The 26,140-nt window shown below is 39.4% G+C and overlaps 1 protein-coding gene across 4 annotated transcripts in view; it reads left to right on the top strand.

The window, feature by feature from the left end:
- frmd4a (FERM domain containing 4A) overlaps positions 1–26,140 on the top strand; it is a 127,229-nt gene that overhangs the window by 32,513 nt on the left and 68,576 nt on the right. The window contains exon 1 of one of the 4 annotated variants that reach the window (XM_015381911.1): positions 18,361–18,799. The exons of 2 other annotated variants lie outside the window; for them this stretch is intronic. In XM_015381911.1, the coding sequence (XP_015237397.1) occupies positions 18,707–18,799 (93 nt within the window). In that variant the 5' untranslated portion in view covers positions 18,361–18,706. Of the gene's footprint in view, positions 1–18,360; positions 18,800–26,140 lie in introns of those variants that run through there. One more of the 4 variants, XM_015381910.1, reaches the window with a different exon arrangement.

The raw sequence follows: 26,140 nt of genomic DNA, 5'->3' as shown, positions 1-26,140 counted from the left end.
AAGTTAAAAGTGAAAAAAATGCTGCACCATTACGTAGCAAAATCAAAGTGCACCAGACTACTAGGGGGAGTCAATCAGTTTATTCTATGGGAGCAGACCGTCAGTAAAAACACTGAAGGGATGCACAAAAGAATTTCGAAATTTCCTTCTTGCCTGTTTAAAAACATTTGGCAGTAATGTTTTACATATTTGGATAGCAGAATATGCAGTTGTCTATATGATGGGCTCATTGACTCCCGCTAGTCATCTATTGTAATTCCACATTACATACCCACTCTGTTTATATCTGCCGCTTATTTTTTTTTTGTGCAACTTTTCTGAATTTTTGTGTAGTGCTGTGTTCGTTTACTTTGCTGACAGAACAACAAAAATAGTTTTGTTTATTTTTTGGGCTCACCTGAATAAAACTGTTTCAGGAAACCTAACACTACAAACCACGTGAAAAATAAAATCCTCAAGGTGATTCGGTGATGTCAGCACCCTAATTTGGGAAAGCCTTTCTTCAATGCAGGAGACATTGCAGCTTTCATTTAAATGAATACAGCTAATAAGCTCTAATCCAATTAGGACAATAGTACAATAAGACTTGTTAGGATATGATATAAGACTTAACACTGAGCTTTTGATTAATCTCCCTCCATGATATTGAAAGTAGATGTAGAACTACAGTTCACCTTCATTGGACAGGTTAAGTTCAAATCACATTCAATTTCTGGCCCATGCAAAGCCCAGACCTGCAACCAAATTAATACCCTTGGGAATAATGTTGTTGAAGCTCTCTATACAAAAACTTAACGTGACGTTTTTTGCATAAAACAATGGGCTAGAACGTCCATGAAACAACAAAGGCACTGTGGGCATGTTAGACACAATGCATCCTGATTCTTATATCAATAGTTTTTTGAAAATTTTATGTAATGCGTTGAATGTTTGGTACCTGAACCATTTCTCTTTTCCAGACTTTTCTCAACTGTTATTCCCTCTCAAACCAGCAGAGTGTGCTGCAACATGTTCTTGATATTTGCCTGCTGATCCCTTGACTAATGAGTCTGCACTTGAATGGCCAGTTTATGCAGATCAGGTCTTCTGGGTCCTGCATTAAAATGGTGTTTATTTTCCTGCTGCTTCTGCTGTGAAGAGAAGCTGGAAGAGTCCCTTCACTGCTGCATTGAGAAGGTCAGCAGTCGAGAGGGAAACCATCCTCATATTGGTTAAGATTTGCTATCGTCAGGTGCAACCAGCCTTCTCTTTATTGTATTCTCTGTGATAAATGGAGACAATAAACTTAGACCTTTGGCTTTAATGGGCAGTTGTCTGCTGCTGTGTTTGAGTGCTGGTTGTTTGGTCCCAGCAGACACAGACAAGAACAGAGGTCCCCTCATTTGTCATTGCAACTTTCACTGACATACAAGCAGAAGGATCAAGCAAGGGAAGAAAGTGGAGCGTGTGGCTACCAGGGATCTGGTGGGTTTATAAATGATGACCTCATCCTACTCCTCCAGCTGGTCACGAAACACAGAGGAAAGAAAAGGAAGGTCTGAAATAAAGGGAAGGAAATTCAAAGGCAGAGTGCAGAGTGAAATTGAGTCTAATGCATTGAAAAGGGGAAACATATGTTAAAAGCTGAACCTGATTAATAATTATGAGCTGTGTCAGTGACTAAGTGGCCTTCCCGTTGTTCCTACTGTCGACTGGAGGGGCAATTAAGAGGGGCTTACCCTCCATGTGCTCCTGCCCCCAACATATCACCCACCTCTCTTTCATTTTTTATGAGGTCAGATTAGTCTTATTTGTATCAAAACTCTGTTTTTTAATAAAGGAACTGTTCCAGCAGCAGTTAAGAGAAGTAGATGTACACTGAAATCAAATAAGGGTTTCCCTCCACCAAAATTAATTTATTTATTCATTTATTTAATTTTGTTACATTTAAACACTGTGGATAAATTTTTTTGCACAACCCAACTAAATACAAAAGTTAGTTTTTCAAAAATCAAAGAAAGTGGCGGGAATACATTGATTAGCAAACAGATGGAGCCAACTTAACCTGATGAAACAGGATTAGAGCTTCAATAGTTGCCACAAAACAGATTTCCTGAGCATACAGATATATATTTATGTTTTTTTTTTTTTTTTTGTCAAGCTTAAAAGATAATTTGAGGAACTTTTTAAAATTTAACCCTAAGTCTGACAACTTGGTGGGCCACTACTGGCAGCTAACAGCAAGTTTGCAGCAATAGAGATTGTCTATTTTACATCACAATTTTAATTCAGACTCATTGAAGGTAATTTGAGTGACTCCTTCATTTTTTATTTTTCTTTCAAAACAGTTCAAAGAAGTACTCCCTGATGGGCTTCAGATTAACATCTTAATCATAACATATATGTAGATTTTTTTTTTTGGTTAACTGGGATTTTCATAGTTTTCGCCTGGATTCTATTTTAGTTCGGTCTCTTATTGATACATCCAGAACAAAGTGATGTTTTTTTTTTACCTCCTGGGCGGTGGTCAGTGTTCTCTTGGAGTAATTTTAGTAAGCCAGCGCTCTTGGGAAGGTTCACTACTTATGCATAATTTTTTCCATTTGCAAAAAAAAGGCTTTTTATTGTGCTTCACTAGAGTCCTACAGACTGTAATAATTACCTGACTGTAAAAGGCCCAACAGTTATCAAAGTTTAGCGTGATATAAATTTTTCACAAAAGACTAATATGTGGTTTGGACAGTTTTTCTTAAAAAATATAATAACTGTTTTTAAAAGGTTTTCTGTTTTTACTTAGGTTATCACTTGATTTTCTCAAGGGGAAATTAATGTAATTATTTAGTAAATTTAGTAAATGTAAAGCAGCAATATTTTGACCTAAAAAAATCCAGTCAGTCACAGCATGTCTGTGCGGTGCTGTAGAAAGGAAGGTGCAGACAGGACAAAGACAAAAGGAGGGTGGAAGATAACTGGTCTGTCTAGCGGACTGCCTCCTCGGGGGTCCACTGGCCCGCCCTTCCTCCCAAGCTCGGTTCAGTTGGGCATCCTACATTATTCAATCCATTTTACCTGCAAGGTACACAAATGAGACCAAGTGATGGCTTGAAATGCTCAGAATAATGGCAAGCTGTCAGTTTTAAAAAAAAAAAAAAAAAAAAGTAAAGGCAAAAATAATGGCCCGAGGTAGTGTCAGGAGGTAGAGATGCCTTCCTCAAATTACCTCTCCCTTTCCTCGAACCCCAGAGGCTCTCCTCCCCCCACCCCCACCTCTTCCCAGCAAGTCAACAAAGACAGTAAGCCTGAGTTGGTTCAGCCTGGGTTCGTGTGGCAGCTGAGGAGCTGCCGCACCTGTCCGAGGTGTGGGGCCCATCTGTACAGTAACAAGCAGATTAGTCTCTGCCTGAAGCAGGAGGTGGAGCTGGAACAGCCTGGCTTGGGTTACTGCACCCTGGGGAGAAAGTGTGCATGTGTTAGGGGTTAGAGTGAGTAGTTCATACTGGCTTGGTCAAAGACGGAGGAAATGCAAGTCTGAGTGAGAGCTTGGGGGATGTGTGCAGGTGCGTCCTCATATTTTGTGTTTATTTGTGTTTGGCTTGTGTTTTGAAGGCAAGATCATAATGATTCATTGTCTATAAAACGAGAGTTCACAAATAACTTACAGGTTTATTGGAAGTCAATAGGACAGCTGCATCCTGCTTGATGAGTAATATGAGACAAACATATAAAAAAGAAAAAAAAGCATCTCCCTTTAAACTAAAGGAGAACTAACAGTGGGGTAACAAATATTTCAGTTGATAAATAACTATAACAACAAACAAATTTAGTTTTTGCTGGTTATTCAATCGAGGGTAATAAAACACAGAAGTTAACGACACCCAGTAAAATTTAACATCACAAAGCTCTTTTTTTCCAACAACCTCATTGCTCCGATGATAATACAATCATTTTTAACCTACTCCTATTATGATAGTCTGTAGATTTCAATGTGTAATAAAATCATTGAATATTAATGGCTCGCACTGCTGCAAATCAGGTTCCCTCTTCTGTGTGGAAATCCAGGATGCCAATTGAGTAGCTGCACGCTTACTACGGTGAGTCCTAAAAGCTGGATAAATTTGCATGTAGATTTTGATATCTTGTAACTAACTTGATAACAGTGTGAACTTAAAGAATCAGTGTGTCATTTTTTTATTTTTTTTTCAGAGCTGTGTTTATTTCTGGGATGTTGTAGGCTAGGAGGCCTTTTCAGCACTGGGTAAAGTGGGCTAGGTTTACTGGGGCAGAAAATGCTGGAGCCTGACTCAATCCAGTGCCTCCACAGAACCAGCCTCTGAAATATGCCCCTGTCACATTCTGTGAGCTCCATACCTTTCAAATATGAACAACATTCTCTCCCCCAGGAGCCATATGCAGCATAAAAAAGATAATTTAGAGCAACATAGTTTATATATATATATATATATATATATATATATATATATATATATATATATATATATGTATAAATGACTGTATTCAAGTTTTTAAATACACATTTTTTACCTTTAAAGCTACCAACAACATTTATTCTTTAAAAACTGTAAAACTTACTTTAAATGTTGTTTTTCAACAGAAGAACAAAGCAGATTTTCCATTTGGTTTTCTATTTTATTGTTGAACCAGACAAATTCTACCCTATTTGTTGTACAAGACGCTTCCTACTTTTAGTTAAAAAAAAAAAAAAATATTCTCACCGCTAAAGAGAAAGTAGCTATTTAGGCATGCTACCGATTGGGTTGAAAAATATTTCAAAAGCCTTAATGATACAAAGCGGTTTGACTAAAATTTCAATATGGTGATCAGATTTGGTCTTTGTCATCGTCTCAGTATGGCAAAACAAATACATTGTGATCAGTTGTTGCATAAGATATTAGATGTGATAATAATGTGAAGGGACATTAGTAAAACTGATTAAAAATCTTAAATGAGAACAAGAATGTAAAGATAAAAAAATATATGATAAACAATAAATTTGAAAAACAAAAAAATATTACCATGATGATGGAGGCATCAGTGTTCAACTGACAAACCACTTGTGAGACTGAAGGATCAACTGTCTAGAGGTAGAAAGCAGCACCATAACAACACAGGTGATAGTACTCTAAAATCTCAATTTATGCTGTACACCTCTGATTTTTAAAAGTTGGTTCTGTCCTCTGCAGAAAGTATGGCTGCAGTCGTGCGCATCAGAGATGGACAACAGGCTGAGTACAGGGAGCTAATAAACCACTTTGTGGCATAGTGTGGAAACCGCAATCTGATCCAAAGGCGATGGAATGATCTCAATAAAAATCTGATTTCGACAAAATAATGGTGATTATTGTAGATTTCAGAAGGAAAACCAACATATTGAATCCTGTCAACACCATGGGAAAAGTTTAGGCGTTAGAGAAGTATAAATAACTTGGTCTTTACCTGTACAACAAACTCGACTGGAGTCACAACTGTGGAGCCGTCTGTAGGAAGGGACAGAGCAGATTTTACTGTTGAAGGAAGGTTAGGTCCTTCAGTGGTTGCAGCAAGATGCTACAGTACATATTTTCTATAAGTCTACTCTGCCATCATCTGCTGGGGTATCAGCATCAGAAGAAACGACTTAAAGAAGCTCAACAAGCTGATAAGAAGGCCGGCTCTGTTCTTGGAACTCCTCTCCAACCTCTGGAGGTTATTTCACTAAGAAGAATTCTTCATGAAATGAAGAACATTATGGACAACAGTGAGCTGCTTCTTCATCAGACTGTGAAACAACAGCAGAGTGTCTTCAGTCAAAGTCTCCTGATCTTGTTCAAGACAGATTGCTACAGAAGATTCTTTCTGCTTATCAGCATATAAAACAAGTTGTTGAAAACCCTCTGAGTTACTACAACATTTAATTTCTCTTTGGACTCAGCAAAAATATTTTTGAAATAATTTGAATGTGCTTTTTGTTAAGGATCTTCTGTAGCACCCTGTCTTGGACCGGATCATGATTATCAGGGCAGCAAGTCTATAGATGATTAGGATCGCTGATCAAGTTTTCTCTGGTACTGGAACAAGGTAGGAGGTCTTTCACATAAGGCAAACCGTCTCCTGGGTCATCCTAAGGTTGACTTTCAGGTTGACACCATCTGTACCTGGTTCTTTAATGTAATTCAGTCTCTCTAGTTGCCCCCCTTTTCGACTTCTAGAGACCGACAGGGGGAAGAGGGAGGAATGCAAAGAAGAAGGACGGTCCCTGGCAGAGGTAAAGAATGAGACATTTTAGATGTAAGAGGGAAGCTTTGGTCAATGAAGGGATGTCTGTTTGGTTGTGGGCAGAAGAGAAGGATGCTGAACTTGAACTAAATAATGTGTCCACTTCATTGGCTCTGTCCAGACTCCCATCTGTCTGATCCTCCTTTTGCTTGAGGCCTGTGATCTTCTTCATCCATGAACACAGATAAAACATAAAATCAGTTTATGAAGGAGGCCAGGGCAGACTGCAGTAGAAGCTGAGTGCCTCACAATTGAGAACCGTGCCTCATTTGATGTCATCATCCCACATACAAATAAATAAATGTCTTTGGTAAATCATAATTCACGAATTCCTGCAGGAGTGATCTATACTTAGTTGTATCAACCAAGTTTTTATTTTCAGTGTACATTTGTTGAGAAGAAAGTGTAGGATCTTTAAACAGAGTATGAACAGGTAAATCCCACAGTGACCTTCACTTCTGTTAGAAAGATATAAAATGGAAGAGTGTATCTATCTACTCACACATCTCCAAAAAACAGCACCCACACATGTACCCGATGACACACGCAAATCACATGGGACCATTCACCAGTAATCTAGGGTGACAGATTTGGGATGCAGGATGACACAGCAACATTCAAAATGCAAAGAGCACTGCAGAGAATGACTAAGCAGAATCTGTTTCAGCCATAATTGTTGTCCTACAACCTCAAAGGCAAACCAAGATTGTATAACAATATAAAGACCGGAAAATATACAATAATAAAAAAATATATATATCTGCAGCAAATATATATTTCACTGATATGCTCAAGATAGTGTGCCTAGTAGGTTGATACAACTAATCTAAGTAAAGGTTGTGAGTGTAACATTTTTAACACCAGCAGTAAACCTTTTCACAGTTGGAGTGAACAGGTGCTTAAGAGGATTTATCAACATGTCTTGAGTAGATACACTCTTCAAGCATTTACGTGTGTGTGGGTGTATGTTTGTGTGTGCACACTGAGACCTGAAGTCACTTGGAAGTCATCAAAGAATTTGATCAGCACTGCTTTCCACACCGGGTGGACATCACGATCAATCCGACTCTCACCGATCTGTACTGCCTTCTCTTAGTGAAAATTAGATTTAAGGGGGACATTATCCTCTGAGCTTTTACTATGAATCAGAATCAGAGAGGTTTGTTGGGCCGATAACACCGTTGAGGATGCAGTGCAGAACTTGCTGCACTGGACACAGCTCTGATGTCCTCAGACCAGTTTGGATTACTGGAGTATTCAGCCTTCATGAGGAAACTGGTGATGATGAACAACGGAAATTCCTCTCAGAACTTGATTTCTTCAGCATGATTGATCCCAGGGTCCTGAATCCAGTAAGATCATTTTAATCTTTAGCAAGTTGCTGCATTGCTACAAAGGAATTGTGTCAATGTATGTTGAATAACATGACATACTACATGATTTAGTATGGCAAGGCTTCGTGATGCTAAACGTTTATCAGCACCAGATGAAGCTAAAGGAACAAATAGCAAAATTTTTTATCACACTTAAGCATTTATGAAAGTATTCACGCTCCCACATATTTCAAATTATAATCTTGGGATTTTTTTATGTGTTACACACAGATGTGTTACGCACATGACTGTGAAGGGAAACAGAAGAAAGGTACGGGTAAAAAAAAAAGTGCACAGATGTATATGCACCTATTACTTTAACGTGTCTCAATAAAACCCATTACAGGAGAGAATAACTTTAATAATCTACTACATAAAACATGCAAGAGTGGTCAAAAGACAGCCGCTGTTGGAAGAAGCTATGAGGTAACTATAAGTCATGTGTGAGACACAGCAAACATGCTGGGGTCAAACAGGAGCACTAAATCTACAGTCAATGATACAATGGAAATGTTAAGATCAAAGCAGATGAATGGGTTAGAAAGAGTTAGAGTCCAGTTGAGCAATCATTTAAAAATTAAGCTTATAGAGGCAATGTTCAGTCACAGAAACTCTCCGTCCAACTTTACTCAGCTTAAGGTATGATGAATAAAAAACATAGTTTATACATATTTATTTTTTTTTACCAAAAAATTTGTTCTAATAAAAAGTGAAACTCAAAAGGACTGAATATACTCAAGCCACATCTTTAAATTGTTATCTGTAAAAAGAAAAACGAAGTATCTTTTCCTTCAATAACCCAACTATGTAGCGTTAAAAGTAACATTTGTATAACACTTAAGATCTTGTTAAAGTGCACTAAAATTATGGTCATAAAGTAGCGGCTTCCATAAATGTTCAAGGCTTATATAATAGCAGGTAGACTATTATGTGGATGTAGTTAAATGAGCTGTCATATTCATCCATTCTTTCCACTTGCTTCCTCTATCACCACATTAAAAATGCGGGATTTAAGACAGAGATCTGGGTTAACTCACACCGCTCCAAGACAGGAGTCACTCTGGGACATGCTGTCCTGTCTTGGAGCTCTGTTCGGGGTTAATCTCTTCACTACTAATGAATGCCAGTTCGGATAAGCTACCTGCAGATCTCAAGGCTCCTCTCTGCACTCCTGATTCACAAGCTGACCCCTCTACAAGTCTGAGTGGCTATATGTTGTCCATCTCCACAATGTAAAAAAAAAAAAAGGTTATTAATAATGCATGAGCAACCACAGATGAGAATGAGAGAGACACTTCTTAGTTGTTAATGACTGGTTGTTACATACTCACAGCAGGCAGCATTAGACGCAACATAAGGAGGATGGGAAAGCCTCCTGAGGGCAACAATAAACTGATGGATGTTCTCTCTTTAACACCAGTTGTGTGCATGTTGGTGTTGGTGTGCACATGTGTGTCCAAAAGGGTGCACTGGATCATGTGCAAAAGCTTCTGATACACCCCGGTGCTCTGAGCTGCAGGACTGATCTGAGGACTGATGTGTGGCCGTTGACCTCACAGCTGTAAGCGGTGGGAGGGTAAAGGTCATTGGCAGGTAAAGTCTGTGCAGAGAGAAATGCTAGAGCAGGAAGGAGATTTAGGTGAAAGTCAGAAAGAGAGATGAAACAGTTCGATAGAAGAAGCTTAAAAAATCTTAAGATTAAGTAGAATGGTGCATTAGCTGTTAATCATTGCCTGTTCTGCAGCTCCTCTAATATGTTTTATTTGAATCCTTTGGCATTTTTAGGACAAAAACTGCTAAATGGTATAAAAGAAATTGCCAAAACATTCTTTTTCAGCTGTAACCACAAAAATGGATGTATTTTGTTGGAATTGTTTCAGTTTTTTTTTTTTTGTTGCATTGCAAGTATCTGTATTCAATCCCTTTCTTCTGATTACCCAAAACACAATATTGTGCAATCAATGACCCTCAGAAGTTACAGAGTTAGTACATATCATCGATATATATGTTGCAGAATATTGGTAGAGTATTATATATACATCCTGTATGTTCTGTTTGGATCTCTGGGGTTTGTTAGCAAACATTAGTGAGCAAACCGTTTTAGGAAGATTAAAATACCACAGCAGACAGGTCAGAAGGTAGAAGGTAGTGGTCATTGAGTACTTCTTAAAGCTGAATTTGAAAAATATAGGAGCAGGGCACAGAAACAGCCATGAGGCCCATTGTTACTCTGGAGGATCTTCAGACAGCCACAGCTCAGGTGGAAAAAATGTACAGACAGAAATCATCTTTAAGTCGCTACATCAAAGGCAAGTTCTTTAGCAGATGTTTGCAGGATATTCTTTTTAAAGGCATCCATTTTTTTTTTAGAAGAAGAAGTAGCATAAATACAAAGCGTAAATACAAAAGCTCCACACAGCTAACTCATCAAATCCTCGTGTGAGAGACATTGAGTATCAGCTAACTTTGCATAAGTTCCACTGATTTCTTCACTGATATCCCCTCAGCAGATTTCTGGTATCTTGCATGCATGTTAATGCAGTTCCTCTCTTTACACTCACATCCTGTTTTCTGCTTCGGCCCAGCTAGACTTCAGTCTGACTGTTCTGTTTCTTTCCCTTTGTATTTCATGTTAGCTGGGTGAATTGGGGAGGGGGGGTTACATTCCACTAGCACTTCTCAGAAAAACAAAAACAAGCCCTCTCTATGGATGTCCTGTCAACATCCTTCGTCCCCCCTTCTTCTTCCTCTACATTTTATTTTGTCTTTAGCCAGACCCCTCTGCTGTGCATCTCATCCTCTTTCCCTGCCTACCTTCTTTTTCCCCCTGTCGGTCTTCTACCCAACATGCCCTCTCTGCTAACCCTGCTCTTCCCCTCCCTGCTACAGTTACATAAGCTTCCAGTCACATATTCAGGCCATATCGCTTTTGTTCAGCCTGTATTGGTGTGTCTATGGTAGCCTCAGCAACCAAGGCCAAGTCTTAATGAGCTTGCCACAAAGCCCCATTGATGAGGGGCCCAGTGTTAGAGAGGATGACCCCAGCCAAGAGAGGCCAGAACTGTGCATCAGCTGCCTTAGGCTTACCCTCAAAACAAAGAAGTCCACTGTGGACAGAGACCCAAAAAAGAGGCAGAGAGATAGAAGGAAAGAGGGGTGGCCATAACAGTGCAAGCAAGTCAAAAAATGTAAGACTGAAAGATGTGGGGGGAAAAACCTAATTAGACACGTGACTTCAATAAGTTACGTCTCAGAGTATTACTTTCCCCATCATCTATGCTCTACCACTAGTCTAGGTGGGCTTTACTTCCAACGAGGGACAGACAGACCTCCCTTATGACAGGAACGAGTCGATGCCTTCATCTCACTAATGGATTCAATATATGATTTAAAAGTTTAAGTCTGGGCTGACTGATATCATCATCATCATTAGTTACAAGTTGTTCAGGAAACGGATCAAGCATCCTGACGGGACCCTCAGGACTTGTTTGGGGAAGCAGCAATCGGAACGCATCCAGGTTTTGAAGCCAAGATAACAGCAGATCGACATGTTGGGCTGATCGGATTTGGATAAGATCTGCTGTATTTGAAAATCTATCCTGAAAGTTAAAAAAAACAGGGACAGTTAAAAGCTGACATGTCACAATTTTTTGTAAAGCTTGGATTTTATGAGTGAGATCAAATAAGAATATTTTCAACCTTGATTTTTCATATATCTGTTTTTTTGGGGGGGACTTGCTAAAACCAACCGAATATGACTCTAGCAGCTCGTCTTGAAGACCTGGAAGTGACTCTGGAACACATGCTCATGGATGTTTTTGTAAGTTGTTTCTCATTTTGTTTTCAAACTTTCTCTGTTTTTTTATTTTATTTTATTTACATAACTGAAATGACTTAAAATTTCCCGCCATTAAGCTCATCTTTCTCTGCACTTCATGTAGATGATCTCTGCAGCTCATAATTGCATCTAGAGACCAGAGGCCACCATATGTTCATGCCTCATCCAGATGTTCTCTCAGTAATTGGGATAGAAGAAAAAAAAAACTATGCAACTCTGTGCTTTAGAGAGAGATCTGGGAGAGACTTACTTAAACTAAATGTCCTAACCTGCACATAACTCAGCACAGGAATGTGAGAGAGTCATGGTTAGAGGGAGATCATTCTACCTCAGTGCTTTCTGGAACATTTGGGCACGCCAATGCACCTTCCCACACAATCATTTCCAGAAACATATGTTTGTGGAGGCGTTCGGGTTTACCTCCACTTGGTAACGCCAAACTCCCTGCACGCTTTCATGTAAACCGCTGCTGTAATGAGTAGGGTCTTTAAGCTGTTGTTTCCCTTTAACATTGTTTACAGGGACCGGCATCTGTATGCAGCCGTAATCTGCCCTTATTTATCAGACGTACTTAGCCTCTGGTGTGTATTAGCAAGCGCTCAATCCGCTCCTATAGGGGGCTGAGATGTCAGCGTTTTACATTTAAATAAATATAAATACACAAATCTGATGCTCAATCCATCAACCTATTTTGAGGATTTGGACATTTTCCTACATTTAACAGATGATTTATAGCCGAGGCTATAAAGATTAGCGTTTACGGGCTGAAACTGGATTTGGATTATTCATGCTCTGTCTGTGACATGGAAGGAATGGAGAAGGCTTCCCTTCCCCGCTTCACTCTGCTAATTAGACTGTTTATTCATTTATTTGTTTAATTGTCAGGGAAAAAATAAAGCTGGAAAGCAGAGGTTTATCTACCCACTTTGCATACTCAGATTAGAAATATTCAAATTTCACGTAACCTTTTCGGTCTGGTGGATCAGTATGTGCTTATATGGTGATGTACCTTTATGCTTCCCTCAAGGCACACAAATACACACTAAGGCATGAACAGATGAGCTCATTTTAGTGAACCATCAAATTAAGGCAGGGAAAATCATCAACCATAATAGAAAGGCTTAGCCTTTCTTGATTCAGACACATCATCCTTATGAAAATGTTTGAATTTTGGAGAGTTCCAAGGCACAATTACCCTACCCCCAATATGGAACGCATGTACAGGGAAAAAATATCAGTGTTAAGTATCTGTGACTCTAACTGTGTGAGAACGAGGAGCATTAAGGGTCATTAGAATAATGACAGCGATTCTCCATCCTCCAGCAGAGAGGAAACCCCAGAGCCTTATATCTCCGCTGCTGCTCATTGGTTCAGAGCAGCACCAACAGTATATGGCTATATCCAAGGGCGCGCAGCTATTTTCATTAGTATGGCAGTATATGAATGATTCAGGAGAGCTGAGAGGATCTCCTTTGCAGTTCTTTCACAACAAGGAAAGCGGATCACTGCTCTGTTGTCTTTGTAGGAATTTGCAGTAAATCCATCATTATCTCAAGACTAATTTTTTTTTCTTTATGGATTCTTTGATTATTGTAGTATTTAATACATTTAACTGGTTAATCACTTAAGGGAGAAAATCTATTTAAGAAGATCAAAAAAATAAACAAAAGAAAATTTTGGTTTCCCATGGTTTGGGACTGAATTATTTGAAAAGACCCATAACGAGGAAGTTTCTTCAAAGTGAAAGGTCAGATCTGTGATCTTCATGCGGCAAATTTAAAATGAGTTGACATGTTTCAAGGAACATTTCCCTCCAAGTGGCATGAAAGCGTACTTTGACTTAAGTGGGATAATGGCAGGATCTGTCTCCGCTGATTGGCTCATTTGCTCTAAAATGCCAGTAGGTGACGTCATCTTACCCGCTGCCAGAACTCCTTTGTGTTGTGTCGCTGATCTGCGAAGCAGTGAGGGGGACAACAGAGAAACAGGGAGGTGGCAGCTCCTCTTTCAGAACATGCCTCATAGTAGTGCACACAGGCTGACAGTCACATCGGGAAATGAAGCAGCTTGATTAAAGATGCATTTGTTCCTTATATAGCTTCACTGAATCTCCCAACTAATGTAGCAACTTCCTGTAGTAATCCTATGAGACGAAGGCCTGGAGGCGACTCCTGACACTGCTTCTCTTGCTTATTCCCATCCCCCTGGTCGGCTCTGGCAGGAAAAGACCTCAGCTGGATAGGCTAGTTGCCATCACAGCTGTATTGCTCTGCTTCACTCTTACGTTCTCCTTTTTTTATCTTTATATCTCTGTGAGGGATTGCATCCTGTGAATTGCTTGTGGTGTTAGACAGTATTTGATAAATCATATTTTCAACCATCATAGAGCTCTAAGCTTTGCATCACCACCCAAATGTGTAAAGAACTTTATTATTCTGATTTCACCATGCTTTTATTGTGGTGTAGTGGCTATTGACTTTGGGACTTATGTAGTTATGCAATGAATCTGTTCTCCCAATTACTAGTGCAATGACCTCTGCAGTCTTGCTCGTTCTCTTTTTTCTGGCAGCCGGCTGCCACATTTTTATTAAATTATTCTGATCTATTTTTTAAACACATAATGGTGCATCCTCCATTTTCTTCTATTGTTTTATTGCTTGTTTTTTATTGGGATAGAAACAAGATTCTTAACCTCTTCAACCAAATAGTTGATATAAACTACGGATAAATCTGAATAACAAATTCTAAATATTCATTTTGCTGTAACTATTTGAAAGGAAGTTCCAATTTTTTGATTCAATCAAATTTATATAACTCCAACATTTTGTGTCTCGCTTTCTTGCCTCAGTCTTCTGTCACTTTAGAGTAAGAAATAAAAATTAAAAATGGAGACATGAAGAGGGAATTGTGGAAGGCTTTATCTCATTTTCATGCGCATATCAATAAACCATTTGGCCATAAGCATTCATCCCTTAATTTTTTATTGCCTGCATAGTTTAGATCCTGATGTTAAACTGGCCCAACACACATCAGTTTTCCGGTACAGTAGTGTGAATAATTAAAAAGCTATGAATTCTATCCAATGGGTATAAATGTGACTGTAGCACCTCATTCAAATCTCAGTCACCATCCTATAATAGACTGCTGATTTGCCCATTGGAATGATATATTCTGTTTCTCTTAGAAGGCATAGATGGCTTTATGATGGTGGAGTGGGATTCAAGACACTATAAACCATATCAAAGTTATAAACAGAGTATGAGGTTTGCCTTCATTCTGTTAGTGTCCAAATCCCGCTGAGAGACACAGCAGCACCAATATAAACCCTGATTACACCCACACATTCGCCTCGTGGCAGGTTGAGCAGATGTGAGCTGTGAGCGACACAATTTGACCAGGACAACCCGTGATCCAGCAAATCTGTTGAAAAATACAAAATTGTCCTAGATTTTGCAGTGAGTCACACACATGTCCTTGTTTCCCCAAGGCCGATCTGCAACCATTTCTGAGCTTGTGAACTTCTTTCCAAGGCAGACAGTGCTGAGACGATGATAATTTGAGTGGAGGCACTCCTGCGGAGAAGTCATTATGATTGGTTCTGGCCCCAAAAACAAGCTGGTAGGGGCCCCTCCTTTGTGTTCATCTTGGTCTGATCAGATGGATGAAATAAAAACACGACACAGAGATGAAGAGCAATAATGCGTATGTTTAGTAGAAATGAATTAAATTATACTTTCGGGGTGGAAGCGTTTATCTCTTACACTTGCAATGTAGCCTTTACACAATGCTCTGCAATTTGTGGAGCCCCATGAAGTGCAGACATTCAGCCCACCCTCTTCCTCTCCTGATTGGGATGGGCTGAGTCTAACCACAGGGCAATTCCATAAACACACAAGCTGACTCCCACACACATATATACACGGTGAGGAGCGAGCCTGTCAGGATGAGTCAAGCAGCCGTGGGCAGAGGCGGGCGTTATCGGGGTAAATTAATGCAGAACAGGACAATTTAGAACCATTGCATCTTATTATTACAGCTACAAACAAAGACTCAGCAGAAACATGGCAGAAAGAGAACCCAGACAATCCAGCTGCTTTTTTCTCTCACTAAGACTTTTTACCACTCTGGGAGAGATTCCTTTGTTTTGTTATCAATTTGTACCTATTTTTTATTTCTAATATTAGTTTTAGGATTCTTTTTGAGGACATCTACTTCTCCTGAAAAAGGCAAAGAAAAGAAATTTTGCTTTTGCAAGCTTTTAAATATTATTTACACTGGTTTCAAGAGGAAGAAACGCATACACCTATTTATCTTCACATAAATAATACAGTGTCATATAGGAAGTCAGTAAAACACCAACATAAACTGATCTGTCTCTACTAAGATCTTTTCAACTTCCTTAAATATCATATTTTCCCATAGAGAGGCAGAAATAATTCATTATTTTAAGTTGTTTTTCAGTTCTTCCCTGGGTCCTGAATGTTTGAGGATAAAGTTTATAAATATTGTGATATTTTTAATGTAGGCCACCAGTCACTCACAGATGTTGGACATGCTATTGAATAAATGATGTTTACTGGGAATTACCTCTACAAATATTTTTTTCCTGTAAGTTTGTCACTACACCTGAGAAAAATGTGGATATGAGCCTGTCTGACATTTACAAAAAACATTAGACCACGCTGTAGTCCTCTGGGGTCCGTACTTAAAGAAAGGAAACAGAGGTACATCTGATGGCTTTTATCTGCTATCCTGAGATCTAGACCATGTTTTTTTTATATATAATCTGAAGCTTAAAGATATTATTTCTTATATATTCACATTAAAAACTGAAAATTACATTTATTTAAATGTGATTCCAGGGACCAGACATAAACAAGATAGAGCACAATACTAAAAAGGAAGAACATGGTTTTACATTTTAATATTTTATTAAGAAGATATCTCAAAGCTATTTGCATAAAAAAAAAAAATTGGAACTAAGTCTGAATGCATTTACAGCAGTGGTTTCTCAGGGAGGTATGTCACAAACAGATTTTTACATCAAGAGGCTATTGTTCGGAACGGGTCAGCTAACAGCTGACAATTCAGTTCAATTCAAATTTATTTCTATAGCGCCAATTCACAACACATGTCATCTCAAGGCACTTTACAGTTCACCAGATCATACAGTCAAATTGATTCAAAGTTTTCTATCTAGGGAAAACCAGCTTCATCGACTCATTGACTCGGATGCAATCCCTCACACTAAGAATGCTTGTAGCGACAGTGGAGAGAAAAAACTCCCTTTTAATAAGAAGAAACCTCCAGCAGAACCAGGCTCAGTGTGAACGGCCATCTGCCGAGGCCGACTGGGGTTCAAGGAGACAGAAGCAGAGATACAAAAAGCAACTGTAAAAGGCGGCCCCGTCCGGGAAACACACAGCCAGGCAGACGAGCTCTGAGCCAACTCCCATGTCAGAGGATGAAGAAAGCACATCCAGCACAAAAAGAACAGGCCTATCTCCAACATCTATAAACAAAAATGTTGATGGCTGCAACACAGCTGATATTTCTCTCCAGGATGGTGTCACAGCCAAACAGGAACAGATGACACCTTTGCAAATTAGAAAAACACTCAATTGGATTGGTTGGGTAAAAAAGTGGAAATCAAAGTTTTGGCACATATCTTAATCCAACTGAGGTCTAAGCTTTGTCTAGGCCACTCCAGTTTCATTTGTAGCATCTTCCTGTCAGCACTTTCCAGCTTCTATGTCTCAGGAGAACAGGCATCCCACAACATGAAGGTACCATTACCATGTTTCAGAGTTGGGATGGTGTCTTTGTTTTGCTTTAATGTGTTTTGTATTTCACCTATGGTTGGCCATTCATTCATATTTTGGTCTCATTTGCATCTGTGAAGGCATCGGTTGCAATGTAAGGGTATAAAGGAAAGGGGTTTGGATGCACATTCTGTACATTGATTAAGTTTTTTATTTGATCATAAAAAATATGAATTTGTGTTGGTATATTAAATAGAATACCCAGAAAATACAGTGAAGTTGATAGTTTCAGTGTAACAGAATGGGAAGATATAATAGTTATGAATACCTTGGCAATTCACTTCATGTAGTATGTTTGTTCCCATACTGCACATGAAATTCAACATTCAACCATGCTGCCTCTAGCTGCACCAATACCCTGTAGCTGTCAGCAGACTGACTTTAGTTAATCAGCTGACAGCTGAGTATTGATGTGCGAAAGCGAACAGAGGCCAGCAGTGAGTGATGATGGGAATATGACAGTAAGTCACTCGGTGTGGCTGTAACTCATGGCTCCAATAGCTTTAATGGACATGTAAAGAGTAAAGTGATGGATAAAAGACACTGACTCAGCTGTTAGGGGGGTGGCTGACGTTGCCCGCAGCTTTCTTTGACTAGAGGTACCCTGACAAATGCACCCACTACTGTCACTACTTTTTGGAGGGGAAAAAAAATCTTAATTTTCCCCTTGACAAATTCATTCTGGGATATACTTCCGCTTGCATGAGCAAAGTGCATGCTTGACTGCAGGGATGTGTGTCGCTCCTTATGTGGCTGTATTCCCCATTGTGTCATATAGCCTAGACTGTGCAGAGAGAGAAAGCTGGATGTGGGATTTTAGAGATAATCTCCCCACCAGATGGCAAAACATCCCATATTCTTTTTGAGGTTCCCCACGTGATTCCCTGTGTTAGGTCTGTGGATGTGTGCAAGAGAGAGAACATAGAGGGGGTGCATTTTTTTTTTTTCTTTTTTTGGCTTCAAAATAAATGTTGGTGTCATGTGATACAATATGCTAATAAGAGCTATAACGTCACATTAATCCAGTGACCTGGTTAAGCCCTCATCTGAAGGAAGTGAGTGTGAGTGGGAGGGAGGGGAAGCTGTCGGAGCAGGAGAAGAGAGAAGGGAGACAAAGCGCGCTCCCTCTCCCTCCCTTGCCTACACTCTCACACACTCATTCACCTCCAAACTAGCAGACTGAGGCAGAGCTGGAGCGAAGGAGAATGGCCGGTTTTTTAACACCAATGGGAACTGCAGCAGATAGGGACTCTCAGTAGGACCAAAGTGGGGAATTCTGCCCATCATACGCTTTCCTTACGCACATCCACGCGTAAAAGCTCGCGTGACGCACGGCTGTCAGGCTGGACGGGACGACGAGGACACCCACTTCACACACTCACACCCATGCTCGCACACCCACAGAGACTCTGGAGCGAACCATGGTGGTCCAGGGAGCTGTGACGCCCGGGAGAACCCGCCGGCTGATGCTGAAGCTGCCGGTGGGGACTCTCCGGAGGAACAGCGGGGAGAGGGTAAGACATTCATCTGATGTACTTACCCTTCAACCTTAACTTTGTGTCGCTGTCTGGGTGATTATGGCTGTTCAGCTGTGTATTTAATTTATTTTTTTATTTATTTTTTTAAATAAAGGATTCTTGGCTAATCCATGGTGCCATATAAGATTTGAGCTGGTGGAAGGCGAATGAAGAGCAAAGCTTTTAATCTCTACAATGCACAATACTTCTCAGTGTCCCCTTCCTGTCAGGATGAGCCTGTCAGTCACTGCAAATGTATTCCTCTGCTGCTCCTCAGATTCAAGGTTATAGAGTCTCTTTCAGTGCGAAAGCCCCCCCTGATAGTGCTCAGGAACTGTTTCTGGACACCAGATCCTTTCTTTTATCAGCCTAAACCACATATAACATTTTGGGGGCTTAAATTGTTCACTTTGTTTCTGCTGTACAGGAATAACTTCAGTGTTTTGAAGCTTTTTGTATCTCTGGTGGGCGTGCTCTGTGGGCCACAGATAATACTTAAGCTTGGATACGGAATGTGCATTCAAGGTTGTCCTTTTTGTCAGTTCTGCAGACAGGTTGCAACGTGCCATGTCTTTTGCTCTTCAGAAAACTTGTTTACTCCAGCGGAGAGCAAGCTGTGTACCTGCGAATAAGAAAAGTCTGCAGCTGTTTGAGTGTTATCCCCAAAATGTGTTCTTTCTATGATGCACAGCACTCCTCTTTCATGTAAATACACTGGCATTAAGTGAATCATAGTTAAATACAGTTTGTGTCCAGGTGATGAGCGATTCAGGCTTAAGTCCTGCCAGATGATAGGCCCTAAATCATGAGGTGCCTACTGGATCAAGGAGAAAAGATCTGTGCTTTTCTTTTGCAATCTGGGTCTCTTGATGCATTGTAATCTGAGTCTGTTCATGATTGGGAGTTTTCTCCCTGAGATCTCTCTTTTTTTTTTTCTATTTGTGGTTCTTTGAGTACGCACAAAGGATAGCAGGGTACACACAAGAACACACACACTGTACATACGATCACAAATCACACAGCTTGAGAGTCTAACCAGCTTTTATTTTAATGAGTCCAGGCTCAGCCCACCACCCTCCCACTCCATGGGCTTTATTACATGCAACACAAACACCACTGCATTCCCAAAACTGTTATTTATAATTTCACATAAATTAAGCTCTTTTTCTTTAACTTTGTTGAAGTTTGATAAATGGAGGAACAAGGATTTGAACAAATTTGAATTGAAATTTTAATTAATTGGCTTGATTCAACTGCATTTTCCATTTATTTTCCATTTAATCTAAGCCAGTAAGAACTTTGTTTCATGTGGGCTAAACTTTAAATGTTAATTTGCATAAAAGATAACACAAAATGGAGTGTTTTCACCTTTGTTAGATGGTGTGCAGCCTCCCTTGAAGGACCTTAACTGAACAATGCTGACTATTAGCTGACAATGACAATGAGCTGGTTCAGAAAATTAAAAACTCTTGTTTGCAGAAAGGTAACTTTGCAGCTCTCTCTCTCTCTTAAAGGGGTTGGAACAAAAATCTTGAAATATAACATTTTATATTTGCTACAGATTTGACATTAATAAGCAATTTTATGTCTTATTTACAGTCACACTCAATAATATTGTCCAGAAACTTAATAGAAACTCCTCCAAGGAGGTTATGTTTTCATCAGCATTGGTTTGTCTGTTTCTTTGTTTGTGTTTCTGTGTTTCTGATTTCAAAGTAAGTCAAACAATTATGGAAGTTGGATCTAGGATATTTTCCAAAGATTCTATGAATACATATTTAAGGTGGAAGTCCGAATATGGCGGAGGTCTATGCACTCAGATTTCTTTTGTAGTTTACATTAAGATCCCTGCTTTCCATTAACTAGTACCAGTGAATCCTATGTAGATGGTTCAATAAAGAAGAAATAACTAAATTCCTTCAAATACATTAAATTTTCCTCAAATTTGCATTGACTTTGGCGTTTTGCTATTATTATCTTTGCTGAAAACTTAAAGATTATTTTTACTGATCCTAATGGTGGGCTACCAACATGTTATTGAATATTGTCCATTCTATCTAACCATGTCACCTTATGAGTATTTGGAAGAATAAAGCACTTATAATACAGTACAGTAGTAGGGAGTACAGTAGGTAGGGAGGTTCAAATATCCTGGCAAATCTGTGAAATAGAAAACAAAGAACTACAACAGTTTAGATGCACTGTTAGATTTGTTCTGCATCTTCAGTGTTTGAATTCCTCAGATTTGCATCTTGAAGAACCCCCAAGCCATTTCTAAGGATGAAACATATATTCCATGTGTTTCACACTTTAGTAAAATCTTTGTGTTTATGAGGGTTTCCAACCAAAAACATTAAACTGAATGTTTTCAATTGTGGTAGCTCCGTCAGCTTCTTTAAGTCTCTAGAGATCACATTGCTGGCAACATCAGAGAACAATGCTGCAACAACAACCTAGGAACAATACAGGCAGATCTGGTACAAGCATGACCCCCACCCCCCAGCCTTCCCCAACTGGGAACCAGTGATTTTTTTTGTTTTTTTTTTTGCAAGGCTGATTGGCTGAAACCCCACAAAGATGCACAAATCACCTTAATTACATGAGCAAAGCAAATTTCCAAATAATGAGAGAAAGGGTCTCAATAGCTCTTAAACTGATTGCGTTCCCTTTTCCTGCCTACTGGGCTCCTTGTAACCAGCTGTGTGCTGACATATTGAAGGGGAAGATGACTGGATTTTCATTTCTTTGTGTATGGAGTTATGAAGTACAGGGCAATGCTTTTTGACAAATTAAACACAACAGATTTTTATGTCCTGGACCACACAACAGGTACATAAAGTGGTTCTTTCATGCGTCTGGAATAGCAAAGAAACAAAGTCTTGTAATCTACCGATCTCTAAGCCATACGCAGACACTATGTCTTTTCTGAGTCACATAGATACTTTCACTTTTACTCAGTTTTATCCTGCTGTGACTTGTCATGTTAGATAACTTAGTTCATTCAGATATGGTCTCGTCGAATCTCAGAAACGGACTCCCACTGTGGTAGATGCAGTTTGTTGAGGGCTAACAGCATTTATAAATATATAGGTATAAAGTCTAAGGTGCTACACTGTTTTTTGTGGTTGCGTGGAAATGTGTTAACTGCCAGTTTAGATCATCATATTAACAGCCTAGTTTTTATATCCTTGAGCATTTTTTTTGAAAAAATGCATGACATTTTTTTCGATCCTCACCCCGCCGGCTACATGCTTTCCTGCTCCCTAAGTTATTTGCATTTACTGCCTTCTTCATATGATGTTTAAAAGCAAATATTTAAGATTGATTTCTAGCTCCCAAGCTGTAGAGAGAAATGCCCACTTTTCATCTCATGTTGTCATTTTTCTAATTCAGATAAATTGCTTCATGTTTGTTGGTGATAGATGTTGCGTTCAAAGAAATTTAATTGAGATATATCTACTCAGATGGGGAATCTCTGCTCATAGTAGAGCTTTGACACATTTAGAAGCAAACTGTAATTACTGCTAAGAATAGCAGAAAGTAAAAAAAACTAAAAAACAACAACAAATTATTCCCATTTTACTCCATGCCTTTTTTCATGCCTTATACAAACATCCGTAAGTCTCACAAATGTTTCTATTTGCACCAAAAATGTCTATAACTGTGGAATGCATGGCTATATTGTCAGATTTTAGAATTTATTTTCCTTTTAAAACCTTTGATTTTTTTCTACTTTTCTTTTCAAAATTCCAATGTCATTGCTGGTGGATGTATCAAACTGACAAGGTAATATTGATGCTGTCAAAATAATTGCAACAAAGAACCTGGAGATGTACTGGATCGTTCTGTTTTTAATCCAATTGGACAGATGACTAGTATTAAAACCATTCAAATGTTTTCTCTTCTTTAAAACAGACCCTATGTTGTTTTTTAATGGGAGAGTGCGTGAGGTAATTTATAAATATTTCCTCTACCTGTAGTAGGAATAGGTGCAGAAACTAAACAGGCAATGTATCAATGGATTGATGGCGGTAATATTACATTTCTAAACTTTTACAGGAAACTGTTTTCTAATTTATTGTTCTCACCCAAACAACTTTGCATAACAATGCAACTACTGATGGCAGCCTGTTGACTTCATCAATCCACACAATCAGGTTAGCATTTGTCTACTTCAAGTCCAAAAAACATAGAATAAACTTTTGGATTTGCCAAATTCTGTATCAGTAGTTAATAGCTTTTCAAAGTCAGACAATTTAACCTTGGTGTAATAATAGGGTACACACCGTTTGTCAATTCATTGATGACGGTTGAACTGTAAAGTGCCTTGAGATGACTTGTGTTGTGAATTCGGCGCTATATAAATAAACTGAATTGAATTGAATTGATGGAACTGGTGCACTAACTAGAGTATGGTTTGCACAGCATGCCCAATGCTGCATCATCTAGGTTATTTACCATATATCTTGCACAGATCCACCAGTAAAAGCAATGGATGTCCACTTAAAGCATCTGACTGATATAAACCTGTTTCCCATGGTTAGGGGTAAAAATATTAGCCTGGGTCCCATTCCGAACTTAGTCCCGCCCACAACGTTTGAGGTCGGGAAGTTCGGTCTGGCATTGCTCAACAGTAGCGCGAGTATGCTAGCACAATATCTGGTGGGCCAATCAAATTGTCAGGGCGGGCTTTATACGATGATGGACAGATGATCAACAGGAACGTAATCAACCACTTGACCAAAGCGCGCTTGGGTGACAACAACAATGGCTGCCGCTGGAGAGTTGGGGTGAGTAGATTCTGCTATTAGGTCTGTTCTAGAAGATATCGACAGCAAATTAATTTTAAAAGAGGAACACAGAAATGTGATCAAGGCTCATCTTTTTATTATAGGCGTGCAAATGCACGCTTTGATTTTTGTTGACAACAACTATGCGTCGCTTAACATACGTCACGCACTCCGTTGCTCTTATTGGTTGTAGGTCTATCCAATTGAGTGCAGAGGCATTTTTTTTCCTGGTTCGTTAAAAACACGCCCCATAATCACAGCTCTATGGAGCAGTATCAGACTCATATTCTGACTAGAATTGAGTAGGACTACGTCAGGCTATAAAAATATTGCATTAAATAATAAATAAAGCCAATAAGCTGGTAGAATAAGATAACATTTCAGACTGTATCTCTGAGATTACCAGTGTTATATATTTATTCAGTGTATATTTGATGTGCTTCGTGATGTAATAAGTCAAACAAAATCTGACAGGTCCTCACTGACCTCACTTTGCCTGCAGAAGCTCTGCTTTTAATTTAAGAGGTCATTTCCTTTTACGCCACCTCATCATCACTTCTCCCTGGGTGATCCCGACGTTAAAGAATGCACCAACACAAAAGTAAACAAACTGGCTGGTAGCTGTTGACCTTTCACCTTTAGAAGAATGTGTTTACTTTCCTATGAATACCTGGTATTTTCAAAGCTTCACCGGAAAAAAAAAATATTTTCTATTGTTTTTATTTGGCATAGCAATACAGAATTGGTTTACTGATGCAACAGCAATGGTCTTTGGCTAAATTATTTTATAGGAACATATATGGTGTTGTATAACTGTGTTATAAACATTTCCAGCTGAAGTTGTTTAATCTTGCTATACTTTACATGGACGCAGCACATTCTCTATTAGTCTGTGTTATGACATTTAATATACTAATACAGATAGACAGATACTTATAAACTTTAAGTTAACAAGAGTGGCAGAAAAATGACTAAAGCAATTTGTATGCAGTCCTGGAAAGCTCATAGTGTTTAATGTGAATGCAACCTGCGCAGCCAGTTTAAAACAGCCCTTTTTAAGGGGGTGTTTTGTGTTTAGATTGTCAGTGAGCGGTCTGAATTAGGATTATCTTCTGCCTTTGTTATCCTGGTATCATGTTAAGCTTCTCAGCTCTCTTTTTTAGGGGGGAATTAAGCTCAAAATAAAACAAACAAAGGGATGCTGGGCTGAAATTAAATCAGGCATGTGTGTTTTTACGTGTGTGTTTTGGTGTTGGTCTAAAAATTTAGGATGAGAAGCTCTCCATGGAAACATGTTGTCAGGACATCAAAGCAGAGGCTTTATAAGAAGTTTACCCCTAAACGCATGTTTATAAGGCTGATTTGGAACCGGAATGCAAGCAGATAAATGTGATTTACCGTTAACCACCAGAAAAGTAAAAGCAGACAGACAAGTGATGACGCAGAAATGCCAATCAATCCTTGTTACCTTATACCGTTTTTTTTTCGCACCAATGGAAGAGAAGGTCAGTGCTGGACTCTGGCAATCTGCAGGTCAACCAACTGATGTTACTGTCTTGACATTAGTCAGTACGCATTAAAGCTCTTTGAAAGTGAACATGGCAGCTGAAGCTCCAAAACAGTCCCCTCCATAAGTTTAGATTTAATTTATTTATCATCCCCCCACACTCGCCCATTTGTGTGGATCAGTTTCGAGCTGTTGCCCTGCAGCTCTGCTTTGCCTCGCTACAGTATTGATTCCCAGGGTTTTCAAAATGCCCACAGGACTGTAGGTGAGGGCTTTGGTCAGTAAGTCCAATTAAAGACACAAAGAATAGGGGGAAAGGTTTTGGAGAAAGAACAGAGAGACACCTCCTGAAGGTCTTGTACCACACCCTGTTTGGCATGAAAAGGGACCCCCCTTTTTTCCCCAAGGCGTCTCTGAAAGAGGAATGTTATTGAGTCAGTGAGGGCGAAGAAGAGGGGGGGAATGGGATGCCGGGGACTCCCACCCTCTTCTCTTTTATCACTCTGAGGTAATGTTTATTCTCCTCCATCTAAAACCAGCCTACAGACCTGTGGGGATATGACACAGCTGCATAAAAGTTCAAAGTGACCCCAAACGCAGCACGATCAAATGTGGAGATGATCTCCTTTTGACTGCGGGTGCAGGCTGAAAGCAGTGAGTTGATGATTGTGTGTTTTCTCTATGGAGACAGACTGCCAGCAGGGTAGCTATGGTGAGATTGGACTCTTGTGTCCAGATCCAAAACATCCCCCCAGTGGATTGAAAAGATGGATGAAAAGATGCATGTGTTCATATGTTCCCAGCTCTGGCTACTGTAATGGAGAGCTCAGAATGATCTCCTCATGATCTCTGCTTCTTTGTTCTCAGAAATGCCAGCATGGAATCCTCTAAAGAAGGAAGAAAACGGAGCAGTGACTCAAAAAAAACGATAAGAATTTGATGGGTTAATGGGAAAATCCGAAATGTTCCTTAAATATCCCAGGCACAGTCTGTGCCCTTTGTTCCACAGGGATAACATGTCTCTGTGAGAACGAAGACACT

The sequence above is a fragment of the Cyprinodon variegatus genome, unplaced genomic scaffold (genome assembly GCF_000732505.1).
Source record: "Cyprinodon variegatus isolate N-32 unplaced genomic scaffold, C_variegatus-1.0 Scaffold244, whole genome shotgun sequence".
Taxonomy (NCBI): Eukaryota; Metazoa; Chordata; class Actinopteri; order Cyprinodontiformes; family Cyprinodontidae; genus Cyprinodon; species Cyprinodon variegatus.
The sequence above is the reverse complement of the archived record's forward strand: the minus strand, read 5'-3'. Positions and strand labels throughout refer to the sequence as shown.